Raw genomic sequence first — 13320 nt, 5'->3', positions numbered from 1 at the left:
CCCGTGAAGCGTGTTGCCTGTGCTAAATAAACATTTATTTGTTCACGCAATGATCTCTTCCTTGAGGTGAGCCACCTCAGTTATTTCATTTTGTTGGTTTTTAACTTTTATTTATACTGGGGCGCCTCTTTTCCCAAATTTGTAAATTTATATCGTGCTTTTCTCCTGGTGAACTTAAAGCGTCAGAACTGGAGCCACTAGGGCTGAGTACTTACTGAAAAAGTGCTGAATAAGTGCTGCCTTACTGAACAGGAAGAGCAAAGATTCGAAGCCTGGTCTCCTGTGCCAGAGACAGAGCCTTTAACCAGTACACTATCTGACCACAAATATGACTAAATTTAGTTAGCACTGGAAGTAATCATTGTTAGAAGAAAATGGTGAGCTTCTGAGAGGAACTAACAATGAGGTAAGTATGTAATATTCATTTGCAGGTAAATCATGTGCTAATTTTAAATAATTTTACTCGGACCAGGTTTAATTAAAGGATCGAAATACCCAGATCTTCTCCGCACAGCTCGGTTACCCTCCAGGGAGCAGACTCCATTTCTTAAATTATTTCTCTGTTTTCACAGGTGTCATATTTTTAAAGGACAACTGTAGCGAGAGTATGTGGAGGCTGCTATATTTATTTCCTTTTAACCAATACCAGTTGTCTGGCAGCCCTTCTGGTCTATTTGGCTGCAGTAGTGTCAGAATCTAACACCAGAAACAAGCATGCAGCTAATCCAGTCAGATCTGACAGTAATGTCAGAAATATCTGGGCTCATATGCAATTAATTTTTTCACCTGAGTTTTCTCCTAGGTGAAATTTTCACACCTTGTCATAAAATGCCTTTTAAACCACCAGTAAGCAAAACAATACTTAATTCTGAAAGTCCTTTTCACCAACTTTTAGGTATTTTTTCAATTGTAAAATGATTAAAAGTTATTTTAAAGAGAATATGAAAAGTATCCCATAGGAGAAAACTAAATTGCATATGAACCCTGATGTGCTGCATGCTTGTCCAGGGTCTATGGCTAAACCACTTCCCCTCTGCCAGGACCAGTAACTACGTCCCTGCAAAATGCCACAACTCTGTGCAGGGACATAGCTACTACAACAACTGTTGACCACGAAAGGCAAGGTCGTCCCTGTGTGGGTTTGAACCAACACCCTTTCGGTTAACATACAAGTGCGCTAGCCAATTGCACCACAGAGACTGTGCACATTGTTGCTGCTAAATGATTTTATGGGGATGTATATGTGTCTTTTGGAGGGAGGAAGTAAGTCTGCTCCAAGAAGTTTAACACCACTTTTTCCTACAGTAAAGCATTCACTGTGTGGCAGTATAGTGGTGACCACAGCTGCCTTCCAAGCAATTGACCTGGGTTCGATGCCTGGCCAATGTGTGTGAGCTGGCTTTTGACATCCTACAAATCCCTGGAAGACAAAATCCATGGAGAGGGGAGAGGGGGGTGTTTTTCACCTTCCAAAACGGTTTTAAAGCATTTAAAAGGGCACTTCCGGTTTTTTTGATCCAAATAGGTCGGATATCCGCGGATAATGCGTCCGGATATCTACGTTCACGCGGATATCTAAAAAGTCAGATTCGGATATCCGAACCGGATCTGGATATCTGAATATCCGGATCCGAATCAATTCGGATTTTAAAAAGTACTATCCGAGCACCCCTGTTCCTAATGCCGCGGTGAAATTTGTTAGGCTGGTATATGTACCCTGGTTCTAAGTTCTTACCAGAAATGTAAACGATCCGTAGGCTCACATTATCATCCATCTATCCATGAGCTCAGCTCAGCAGTGGACACATGCTGAGTCCCACATATAAATAGGTGTTCCCAGTACAGGCAGCCTTAATTACTCAACCCCCTGGGTCCTGCGATGAGCAGCTCTCCCCGCCTCCTCTCTCCCCGACATGCAGCCTCGCACTGCCGCTAAGTTCCGGGTCCCGGCTTGATGACATCATTAAGCCGGGACTCGAAACTTAATGAAAGAGCAAGGAGGAATGCCAGGCAGAGCGGAGGGGGAGTGACGATCATCGGCGGAGCTTCAGGAAGATGAGTGGATTGTTTTCTTCCTTCAGCCACCGCTGCGGTTCAGTGATCACTACGATCGGCGGTGTCCGTAGTGATCACATGATCAGGAGCCAATCGCTATGGCTCCTGATCAGTGGGGGGAGATGTCGACTGTCATATGACAGCTTACGCTCCCCTCTCAGGTGCGCATGATCGCGTTGGGAGTGGCAGGACTTCAAGGACATTAGAGCTATGTCCTGTCATCAGCAGGCAACCACACAGAGGACATAGCTCTAACGTCCTTGGTCCCGAAAGGGTTAAGACAGAAAGTATTTGCGACTATTCAGATTGGAGTGATTATTAGAAATGGCCCGAACCTCCAATTTTAGGTTCACGAACCGGGTGAACCTCCGCAGACGTTCGCAAACTTGCAAACTTTTGCAAACCGCAATAGACTTCAATGGGAAGGCGAACGTGGGGATAGACGCCAAAAGTCCCGGGGAAAAAAATCTGGATTTGATGCAAAGCAGCGTTTTAAGGGCAGAAATCACATTGGATGCTAAATTGGAGGCCTAAAGTGCTTTAAAACATCTTGCATCTGTATACATCAATCATGGAGTGTAATTAGAGTACTGCTACACACTGACACACCAAACTCACTGTGTAACGCACCGCAAACAGCTGTTTGTGTTGTGACGGCACGCTGGACTGGTGCACACCATGGCGAGAGTGCAGGCGGTAGCGGTTTTCAAGCCCATATGGTCGACCAGGCTGAGGTAGCTCAATGACAGAACAACAGTGATTGTCCAGCTTATTGAATTTGGTCTGTCCACAATGAAGCAACGACCATTGCTTCATTGTGATACGCAAGCCCCTTCACCGCAGCAAGGTAATGATCACGAAGGGAAATTGACACCTGTACATGCCTTTTGTTTTGTTGTTGCAGCCGTAGTGCAGCCAGAAAAATTAGGCAGACATGTACACGCACCCAAAAAATTATTATAGCGGCCGCTGCTAGCAGGGGGCTTAAAAATTCAGGAATCTGCCTGGAGTCCTGGTGGACCCTGTTCTTGGTGGCGGAGAAGGCAGTCAAGCGGCCTGCAGGCAGAGATGCTGTGTGGGAACTTACTTAGCCTTGGGGCAGGCAGTCACATGGCGTGCAGGCAGTGATGCTGTGTGTGGGGACTGACTTAGTCTTCGGGCAGGCCTGACCATGCTTTGCAGACCAGGCATCCATGGTCAGATGGACCCTTGACCCAACGCTGTGTGCCAGAGATGTCACCACTTGCTTTTCAACATCATGGTACAGTTTAGGTATTGCCTTTTTTGAGAAAAAATTTCAGCCTGGTATCTTCCACTGTGGTGTGTGGCTTTGCTTTTGTGTGCTGCTTTTCCTCAGGTGGTCATCCCATTGCAGTTTGTGTTTTGTAATCATGTGCCTTCGTAAGGTCGTTGTCTCTACGCGGGTCTTGGTCTTTCCACGTCTCAATTTTCTGTGGAAGAGAGTACAGATGGCATTGCTCTCATCTGAGGCAGACAAACAAAAAATTTTCACACCGATGAGCCCTGGGGTGATGGCACTTTGGTGGTGGCGGCGACTGAGTGTTAAGTGGGGTGCCAGAATCAGAGCAGGAGGAGGAAGATATGTCACGCTTCAGTGCGGAAGCTGAGAAAGATGAGGTGTTCTGTGTTAAATAGTCAACTACGTCCTGACAATATTGGAGGTTGATGGCACGTGCCTTCTTCTGAACACTGTACTTTGGTCACGACAGCACAACCTCGAACAGACCTGCCAGGTGGCCTGCCTCTGCCTTTTGTTTTGTCCATATTGGGGGGGGGGGGGGGTGAAGTGAAAGGTATGCAATGACTTGACTAATAAAATGTGCAGTCACACAGGTGCAGTTAACAGGTATGCACGGAGTGGTATTTCATACTGCGTGCGCTGCCGCTGAGCTCACGTAGGTAGGTGGGTGCACTGAAGTGAACAACAGTTAGGTATATGCAGTAATGGGTATTACAATGTGCACCTGTCAGTAACACACAGACAGGTAGCGGCCTGGCACAGTGACACTGCGTGCGATCAGCTCACGTAGGTAGGTGGGTGCACTGAAGTGAACAACAGGTAGGTATATGCAGTAATGGGTATTACAATGTGCACCTGTCACACACACAGGTAGTCACTGAATGTGCTGGGCCTGGCAGTGGCACACACAGTATGAATTATCAAGGCTGTCTATGCAACACAAGTGTCAGTGGGACACTCACACAAAAAAAAAATAGATCACAAGAACAAGATTAGCTCTCAAAAGAGCAGTTGTGGGGTGCTTTCTTAGCAATAAAAATTAGCAAGGAGCAAGCTAAGAAGCCTACAAGAGCCTAACTAAGCTTTCCCTATGAGAGAGTCTGTTGCAGCTTTCCCTTCTCTAATTAATGCAGGCACACGAGTGAGTGAAATCCCTGACTCAGCCTGCTTTTTATAAGGGGGGGGGGGGGAGTAACTCCAGGAGGGAGTGTAGCCTGATTGGCTACAATGTGCCTGCTGACTGTGATGTAGAGGGTCAAAGTTGACCCTAATGATGCACTATGGGGGCGAAGCGAACTTCCGGAAAAGTACCCGGTTCTCCGCGAACGTGAACCACGGAAGTTTGCCGGGAAGCGTTCGCCAGCGAACTGTTCGGCCATCTCTAGTGATTATCTGAAATGTCCCACAGTTCATCACTGCTGAATATGTAAATCATCTCTTTGTTGTCCCTGAAAACTAACCACACCTCCAGAACTGCTGGAATTCAACGATGTGTCAGCTTGTCTTATGAAGGTCATGAATCAGGTCATTTGTCCATATTTAAAATTCCAAACTGTATTCACAATAAATAATATTAAGAAGAAGACATGAGTAGCAACGGTAAGTGGTGGTAATCCAGCGAGGGCTGGCGGCCAGTACAAATAACAGAAGAAAGAAGTGATAGATGGGGGGGGGGGGGGAAACACAACAAGGAACTGTACTGAAAATAACAAAATAAATTAGTACATAGCAAAGAAATGAACAGCGCTACTTAAAAACAAATAAGTGCCAACCTGCAAGAGAGTGCAAGCCCCACTTGTGGGATAAAATACACACCTAGCATACACAACCTGTCTACCACTGGAGGATGTTGGTTTCCTGTAACAGCTTGCATGCAACTTGTTAAAGGGAACCTTAACCGGCGGGCAAAAATAAATTCACTTACCTGGGGGCTTTCCCAAGCCTCCTGCAGCCGTCCTGTGCCCGCGCCGGTCCCTCGGTGCCCTCCGGTCTCCCTCCGCCGCTAAGTTTCGTTTTCGGCCGACCGTCAGTCGTCCTCCGGCAAAGCGTCCTCTTCTTCCGCATTCCCCGTCGTAAAGAGCCGTAAAGCGTGTCCGCATGACGCCAAACGCGTCATGCGGACGCGCTTTACGGCTCTTTACGACGAGGAATACGGAAGAAGAGGACGCTTTGCAGGAGGACGACTGGCGGTCGGCCGAAAACGAAACTTAGTGGCGGAGGGAGACCGGAGGGCACCGAAGGACCGGCGCGGGCACAGGACGGCTGCAGGAGGCTTGAGAAAGCCCCCAGGTAAGTGAATTTATTTTTGCCCGCCGGTTAAGGTTCCCTTTAAGTACTCGTCCCTTCCACTGCGGAGAAGTCATCCCCCTATGGGAGGGGTCCTAACTCTAACTAAATCCTAACCTATGCATATGCATAGCCTGGGTGCGCTACCAAATAAAATCGAAAATTGAAAATTGTGCAAGGTAGGCACTTATCTGTTTTTAAGTGGCGCTGTTCATTTCCTTGCCATGTACTAATTTAATTCATTTTTGGTCAGCTGCTTCCACTTAGCAGCCTTGCTTTTGGTGTATATGCAGAGCTTCTGTTTGGGTTCAAGGTGCGTTTGCAGTTTCTGGGGGGGCTCGGCGCACCTCTGATTGTACGCCATTCAGAGGCGGCCTGGTGATGCGCTGATCCACCTTTTGCGCAATTAACAAAATAAATAAAATTGCTTATTTTACAATATTACTTTATAAATTATTTAGTCAGTGTTGGCCCACTGTAAAATCTTTCCTCGTACTGATTTACAACATTCTGAAATTCATCACAGGTGACAGCATTTTTAGTTCTAGTAGCTTTTACCTGCATGTACTATGATGCCGGAATAAAGTTTTCTATTGCAACCCAGCCATCTGGTGTAGCGGGATATCCTTCCCCATTAGCACTTTATTTTCCTACTTCCATGAGGCACAGTATCGGTGAGTTGCAGCGGCCCGCCTTTTTCTACTAGAACTTTAGTTCTGTCAGGTTATCTCTGTGAAATGTTTGTTTACTAAAAGCTCCAAAACCAGTAAAAATAATACCTGGCCTCCCAGAATGCTCTGGGAGGAGAATTTTGCATATCTTAACAGCCTAGGCTGTGACATCACTGAGGGGGTGGGGTTACATACCAATACACCAAAATATTGATGTAGGAAATGTTTCTGATTCTGAAACCAGGATAATTCATGCAAAAGTGGGGAACCTGAATAATTTACTACATTCTACTTTGTGTCTCTTTAACAAAGTGTTGTTTTTTTTGTTTGTTTTTACTCTTTAACAGGTAGGGAGTCAAAATGGCTCTCTTAAGGCTCCCAGATAGTAACATTACTAACTTGAAGAGGAACTCCAGTGAAAATAATGCAATGAACAAAAGTGCTTAATTTTTACAATAATTATGTATACATGATTGTCAGTGTTTTCCTGTTTTATTGTCTCTACTCAATGACACCTTCAGTGAAGTATGCCAGAGCTCAAATCTATGAATTATTGACCTTTTTTATCTCTTTCCTGCTCCAGGAAGCCATTTATTGGACAGGAAAGTATTTTATGGCTGTAATTACTTATCAGTGAGGGTTATGCTACAGTCAGAGACTGTCAGTTGTGTGCCTGATGTTTAACTCTTTCAGGCAGAGAAAGAAAACAAGGAACACAGCATAGCTATTTATGTACTTGGCACTGTACATACACATGTCTATCTCATCATGCCACATGTCACCTCGGTTTTCCTTTAAGCCCTTTGAGATGATAAAGAGAGGCATGTTATAATGGAGACATGACAAAAAAATATGAGGCTTTTGCACATGGTCCACAATGTGTGCACAGAAGCAGGTTGCCAAATCCCATGCATTGTATGGAGCTGACCTGGAAAACATGTTTTTAGATGTGAAAGTTGTGCTGCAATTCAAGTATTTCTAAATACTGTAAGGTTAATCGCTAAATTGTGAAACTAATAAAAAAAAAAAAGTGTAACATTATTTTCTGATTTTCTTATTTAGGGGATTACATCATCCCAATATAGTGAAGCTCATGGCAGCCACAAGAACAGACACGCATATTCTGCTGGCAAATGAGTATATTCATGGGGATAATTTGGAAAGAATACTTCACGGTCCTTCCTCTAAAGTACAGGTAAGCCATAATCACCAATACATTGCTTTTTGTATGTAAAAGTTGTAATGGGAACATTTAAAAACGTATTACCAACACAAGTTAAAAATTGGGTCTTGGGTGCATGTAGATATAAAAAAGTAATCTTTATTAGCAAAACATTTTTTATATCTACATGCATTAAAGTGGAACTGAAGATAGATTTAAAACAAACTGTTTCACTTACCTACGGTTTCTGTAAGCACCCATCAGCCATCCTGTCCAATGCCGGTCATCCACGAGCCTCTGTTCTCGCACTGCCGCTCTGTTCCGTTCCGTCCCTGGACTTGTAAGTCGAGGCCAGCGCAGCCCTGCCAAGCATATCCTTTTTTATGCATTCCTGTCTGCAATAGCGCTATTCCGGACTGGAACGCGAAGAAGGATATGCGTGGCCGGAGCTGCACAGCGCAGTGGCCTGACTAGAGATGAGCGAAATGACGTAATTACGATTTCGCGAAATTTCGCGTAATTAGTGTAATTACGATTATGGCCGTAAGTACATAATCGTAATGAAGAAGGATTTCGCGAAATTTCGCATAAGTGTAATTTTTCGCGTAATTTTCGCATTACAGTGGGTATTATGAAATTAATGCGTATGGCCATGCTCCCAAGCGGAAAAGTTGACGCATGGATCAATGTTAGGTAGCCGCCGACTTTAAGGGTTAATAGCAAAGCCCCCTTAAATGCTAAGAGCCTCACATTTAGAGAATATAAAACTCTTCCCACTTGGGGGAATCTATGAAAATAATACACTATTGTTACCTGTGCAAAAAAAACCTGACATTTTCCGCATTTAAAAGACATTTTTGCCCTTGAAACTTAAAAATCGATTTTCTCAAAAACTATAAGGTCTTTTTGAAAAAAATGTTTTCCTCTTATTCCCACTGATCCCCTTAATATACCCTAGGAATTTGGTGTTCCTAAACTTTAAGCAGGCTTTGCTATTAACCGTTAAAGTCGGCGGGTTTTTAAATGTATACATTTTTACTTTGAAACTTTAACATCGATTTTCTCAAAAACTATAAGGTCTTTTTGAAAAAAAAATTTTTCCTCTTATTCCTCCTGATCTCCTTAATATATTCTCTAAATTTGAGGCTCTTAGCATTTAAGGGGGCTTTGCTATTAACCCTTAAAGTCGGCGGCTTTTTTATATTATACGGAGCGTTACGGTTTAACGCGAAATTACGGTAGTGTTTAATGCGAAATTACGGCATGAACGAAACGCGAAATTACGCGTTGAAAATTACGCTTACGGTATTTTCAATTATGATTTTAATGGCAATTACGCTACCGTAATTTTGCATCGTAATCGCAAATTTCGCATGCGTAATTATAGTAGTGCGAAATTACAAAAATTTCGGCTCAACTCTAGGCCTGACGGCTAACCCGGTAGTAGCTGGCGACGGGAGAACGGAGGCTCATGGAACAGGACAGCTGCTGGGGGCTTGCATAAGCCGCAGGTAAGTGTAACAGTTTTTTTTTTTTTAAATCTATCTTCAGTACCGTTTTAAAGAGCCAATTCTTTGACTTGTGTTTGTAGACTGTAATTTGTTGGCATGGTGCTTGTAGATTATTCATGAGGGAAGTGTATGAATAATAAGTAACAAGGTGTTGATCCCATTCGGCCTCCGTCTCCTAATTTAAAGGTGTGCTTTATATATTTTAAACCATTAACAAATGAAAACAACAAATAACTACTGTATGCAACATTGAAAGAAAAGAGCATTTGGAAGCTTATTTTTAAAGAGAACCAGTGCAAGGGGGGTTAGATGGGTCACAGAGGCATGTTCCCTGTCACATGACAGGCCTCTGTGTCCCCCCAAGCCACTCTCTGCCCCCCCCCCCACCGCCACGCTATAGCCCCCCGAAATTAGCGACAATGATTGTCATTATTTCAGAGGGATGGGAGGAGAGGGATTCCCTGCTCAAAATGCCCACTAGGGGCATTCCTGCAGGCTTTAGAGAACTGCCATTGGGCAGCTGTCTCTCTCTGGCCATGCCCCCTGCCACTCCCCCACCTCCCTGCATGCTGGGATAGAATCTCTCTCTCCTTCCAGTATCATCACCCCAGAGGTCACAAAAGTGAAAGTCGGCCATAGCAGGCCAATGGAGCAGAGCGGCAGGGATGAGGGCTACCTGATCCGCCCAGCACCCAGGATCAGGTAGCATGTTTTTTTTATTTAATTATATGTGCTTACCTCGGGCTCTCTTTATGCAATGAGATTGAAAATAATTCACTCCTAGAATCTGGATGCCACAATGGGCCTGATACAATTCACTTTTTCTCCTAAGTTTTCTCGCAGGAGATCATTTTTTATCTTCTGTTTAAAATGGCCCGAGATGGCCCAAGCATCAAATTTTATGAAGTTCCGCAAATGTTCATGAACAGAGTTGACACAAAGTTGGCTTTTAATCACTAAAGGGCAGAAAATCACATTATATTCCTACAAATAATGCACTGGAGTGGTACTCTGTGCCTGCACCTTAATGTGGCTGCAATAGCAGTAGTGTGCACAGCTCTGGGTGTCAATGGGCTGTGACGTGTCACACGCAAAAAACAACAAAACAAAACACAAGACTAATGTACTAGCCCTCAAAAGGGCTGTTTGTGGTGCTTTCACAGCAAGTGAGGAACAAGAACACAGGCCTAGCTAATGCTTTCCCTAACTATCTGCAGAAAGTCTGACCCTGCTCTCACTAACAGCAGCCAGCAGAAAACCAATCCTATATGTCCATTGCAACTGCTTTTTAACCTCCTTGCCGGTCTAATTCCCCCGGCAAGGAGGCAGCGCAGCACTTTTTTTATTTATTTTTTTTTTTTTATATCATGTAGCGAGCCCTGGGCAGCTCTTCAGCCACTCCGATCGCTTCCGGCGATCGGAGTAAGCAGGAAATCCCGTTCAGAACGGGATTTCCTGCTGGGCTTCCCCCCATAGCGACGGGGCAGGATGACGTCACCGACACCATCGGGATGTCATAGGGAATCCCGAACCACCCCTCAGCGCTGCCTGGCCCTGATTGGCCAGGCTGCGCAGGGGTCTGGGGGGGGGGGGCGGCTCGGCACGGCGGATTGCGGCGGATCGGCGGCGAGCGGCAGCGATCGGAAGTTACAAGCAGCTAGCAAAGTGCTAGCTGCTTGTAACAAAAAAAATAATTATGCAAATCGGCCCATCGGGGCCTGAGAAATCCTCCTGCGCAGGTTACCCCGAGCTGAGCTCGGGATAACCGGCAAGGAGGTTAATAGGGTGTGAGTGCTAGCTGATTGGCTCCCATGTGTCTGCTAACTGTGAGGTAAGGGGTCAAAGTTTAGCTCAATAATGATGTATGGGGTGGGCAAAACATGTAAAATGTCCGCTGTTAGCCACAGATGTGAACAGCAGAAATTCGCCGGGAACTGTCCACAGGTACAGTTCGGGCCATCTCTATTCAGCCGTCTGCAGTTGAAAAAGTACCAAAAAGTAGGTGAAAAGGTAGGTGTCAAAATTATTTTCTTGCTTGCTAGTGGCTCAAACGGCATTTTATTTATAATGTGAAAATATCACCTAGGAGAAAACTTAAGAGAAAAAGTGAATTAATCTGGCCCAATGTATTTAGGGTGAATATTTTCAAGAAAGAATTATGCCAGCTATACTAGCAGCTAGTGTTGGGCGAACACTAGTGTTGGGCGAACATCTAGATGTTCGGGTTCGGGCCGAACAGGCCGAACATGGCCGCGATGTTCGGGTGTTCGAGCCGAACTCCGAACATAATGGAAGTCAATGGGGACCCGAACTTTCGTGCTTTGTAAAGCCTCCTTACATGCTACATACCCCAAATTTACAGGGTATGTGCACCTTGGGAGTGGGTACAAGAGGAAAAAATTTTTTAGCAAAAAGAGCTTATAGTTTCTGAGAAAATCGATTTTAAAGTTTCAAAGGGAAAACTGTCTTTTAAATGCGGGAAATGTCTGTTTTCTTTGCACAGGTAGCATGCTTTTTGTCGGCATGCAGTCATAAATGTAATACAGATAAGAGGTTCCAGGAAAAGGGACCGGTAACGCTAACCCAGCAGCAGCACACGTGATGGAACAGGAGGAGGGCGGCGCAGGAGGAGAAGGCCACGCTTTGAGATACAACAACACAGGCCTTGCATGAGTACAAGAAGCGTGCGGATAGCAATTTGCATTTTGTCGCCATGCATGGCTAAATCTCAGCCATGGCCGTTAGCAATGTCTGAATTTCACGAAATGTCTCATGCAGGTAGAAGACATATTGTTAGACTTGGATTCCAAAGATGGGGTCCCTACATCTCTGCAAACCAGAGTTACAAGGCTCCAAATTTGGTAAAATCCCCCATAGGCTTTCATTGGGCCTCCTATTTACAGTTCCAAAATCTCACATCTTTTCAAAGGGCAATTGCTCAGCAGTGGCAAATTTTCTAGCATTGTAGGGACCCTTAGGGGGAACATGACTGGTGAGTTTCGGGCCCCTAGGCCAAAGAGGTCATAGCCTAGGGTCACAAAAACCTGTTTATTTGGGCAATTTCAATGGTAGTTATGCTGACGTACATAAATCTCAGCCATGGCCGTTAGCAACGTCTGAATTTCACGAAATGTCTCATGCAGGTAGAAGACATATTGTTAGACTTGGATTCTAAAGATGGGGTCCCTACATCTCTGCAAACCAGAGTTACAGGGGTGCAAAATTGGTAAAATCCCCCATAGGCTTTCATTGCCTCCCTATTTCACTTTCCAAAATCTCACATCTTTTCAAAGGGCAATTGCTCAGCAGTGGCAAATTTTCTAGCATTGTAGGGACCCTTAGGGGGAACATGACTGGTGAGTTTTGGGCCCCTAGGCCGAAGAGGTCATAGCCTAGGGTCACAAAAACCTGTTTATTTGGGCTATTTCAATGGTGGCGAGTCTGACGTACATAAATCGCAGCAATGGCCGTTAGCAACGTCTGAATCTCACGAAATGTCTCATGCAGGTAGAAGACATATTGTTAGACTTGGATTCCAAAGATGGGGTCTCTACATCTCTGCAAACCAGAGTTACAGGGCTCCAAAATTGGTAAAATCCCCCATAGACTTTCATTGGGCCTACTATTTACCGTTCCAAAATCTCACACCATTTCAAAGGGCAATGGCTCAGCAGTGGCAAAACTCACCAGTCATGATCCCCCTAAGAGTCCCTACAATGCTAGAAAATTTGGTACTGCTGAGCCATTGCCCTTTGAAAAGATGTGAGATTTTGGAAAGTGAAATAGGGAGGCAATGAAAGCCTATGGGGGATTTTACCAATTTTGCACCCCTGTAACTCTGGTTTGCAGAGATGTAGGGACCCCATCTTTGGAATCCAAGTCTAACAATATGTCTTGTACCTGCATGAGACATTTCGTGAAATTCAGACGTTGCTAACGGCCATGGCTGAGATTTATGTACGTCAGCATAACTACCATTGAAATTGCCCAAATAAACAGGTTTTTGTGACCCTAGGCTATGACCTCTTTGGCCTAGGGGCCCGAAACTCACCAGTCATGTTCCCCCTAAGGGTCCCTACAATGCTAGAAAATTTGCCACTGCTGAGCAATTGCCCTTTGAAAAGATGTGAGATTTTGGAAAGTGAAATAGGGAGGCAATGAAAGCCTATGGGGGATTTTACCAATTCTGCACCCCTGTAACTCTGGTTTGCAGAGATGTAGGGACCCCATCTTTGGAATCCAAGTCTAACAATATGTCTTCTACCTGCATGAGACATTTCGTGAAATTCAGACGTTGCTAACGGCCATGGCTGAGATTTATGTACGTCAGCATAACTACCATTGAAATTGCCCAAATAAACAGGTTTTTGTGAC

The 13320-nt window shown here is 44.8% G+C and overlaps 1 protein-coding gene across 1 annotated transcript in view; it reads left to right on the top strand.

Moving 5' to 3' along the window:
* Positions 1-13320, top strand: part of LOC137526030 (uncharacterized) — a 113735-nt gene that overhangs the window by 81567 nt on the left and 18848 nt on the right. The window contains exon 11 of the mRNA XM_068247242.1: positions 7336-7468. Coding sequence (XP_068103343.1) covers positions 7336-7468 — 133 coding nt within the window. The remainder of the gene's footprint in view (positions 1-7335; positions 7469-13320) is intronic.

This window comes from Hyperolius riggenbachi, chromosome 7 (genome assembly GCF_040937935.1).
Source record: "Hyperolius riggenbachi isolate aHypRig1 chromosome 7, aHypRig1.pri, whole genome shotgun sequence".
In the NCBI taxonomy this organism is placed as follows: Eukaryota; Metazoa; Chordata; class Amphibia; order Anura; family Hyperoliidae; genus Hyperolius; species Hyperolius riggenbachi.
Note: the sequence above shows the minus strand (reverse complement) of the source record. Positions and strands in the feature narration are given on the sequence as shown.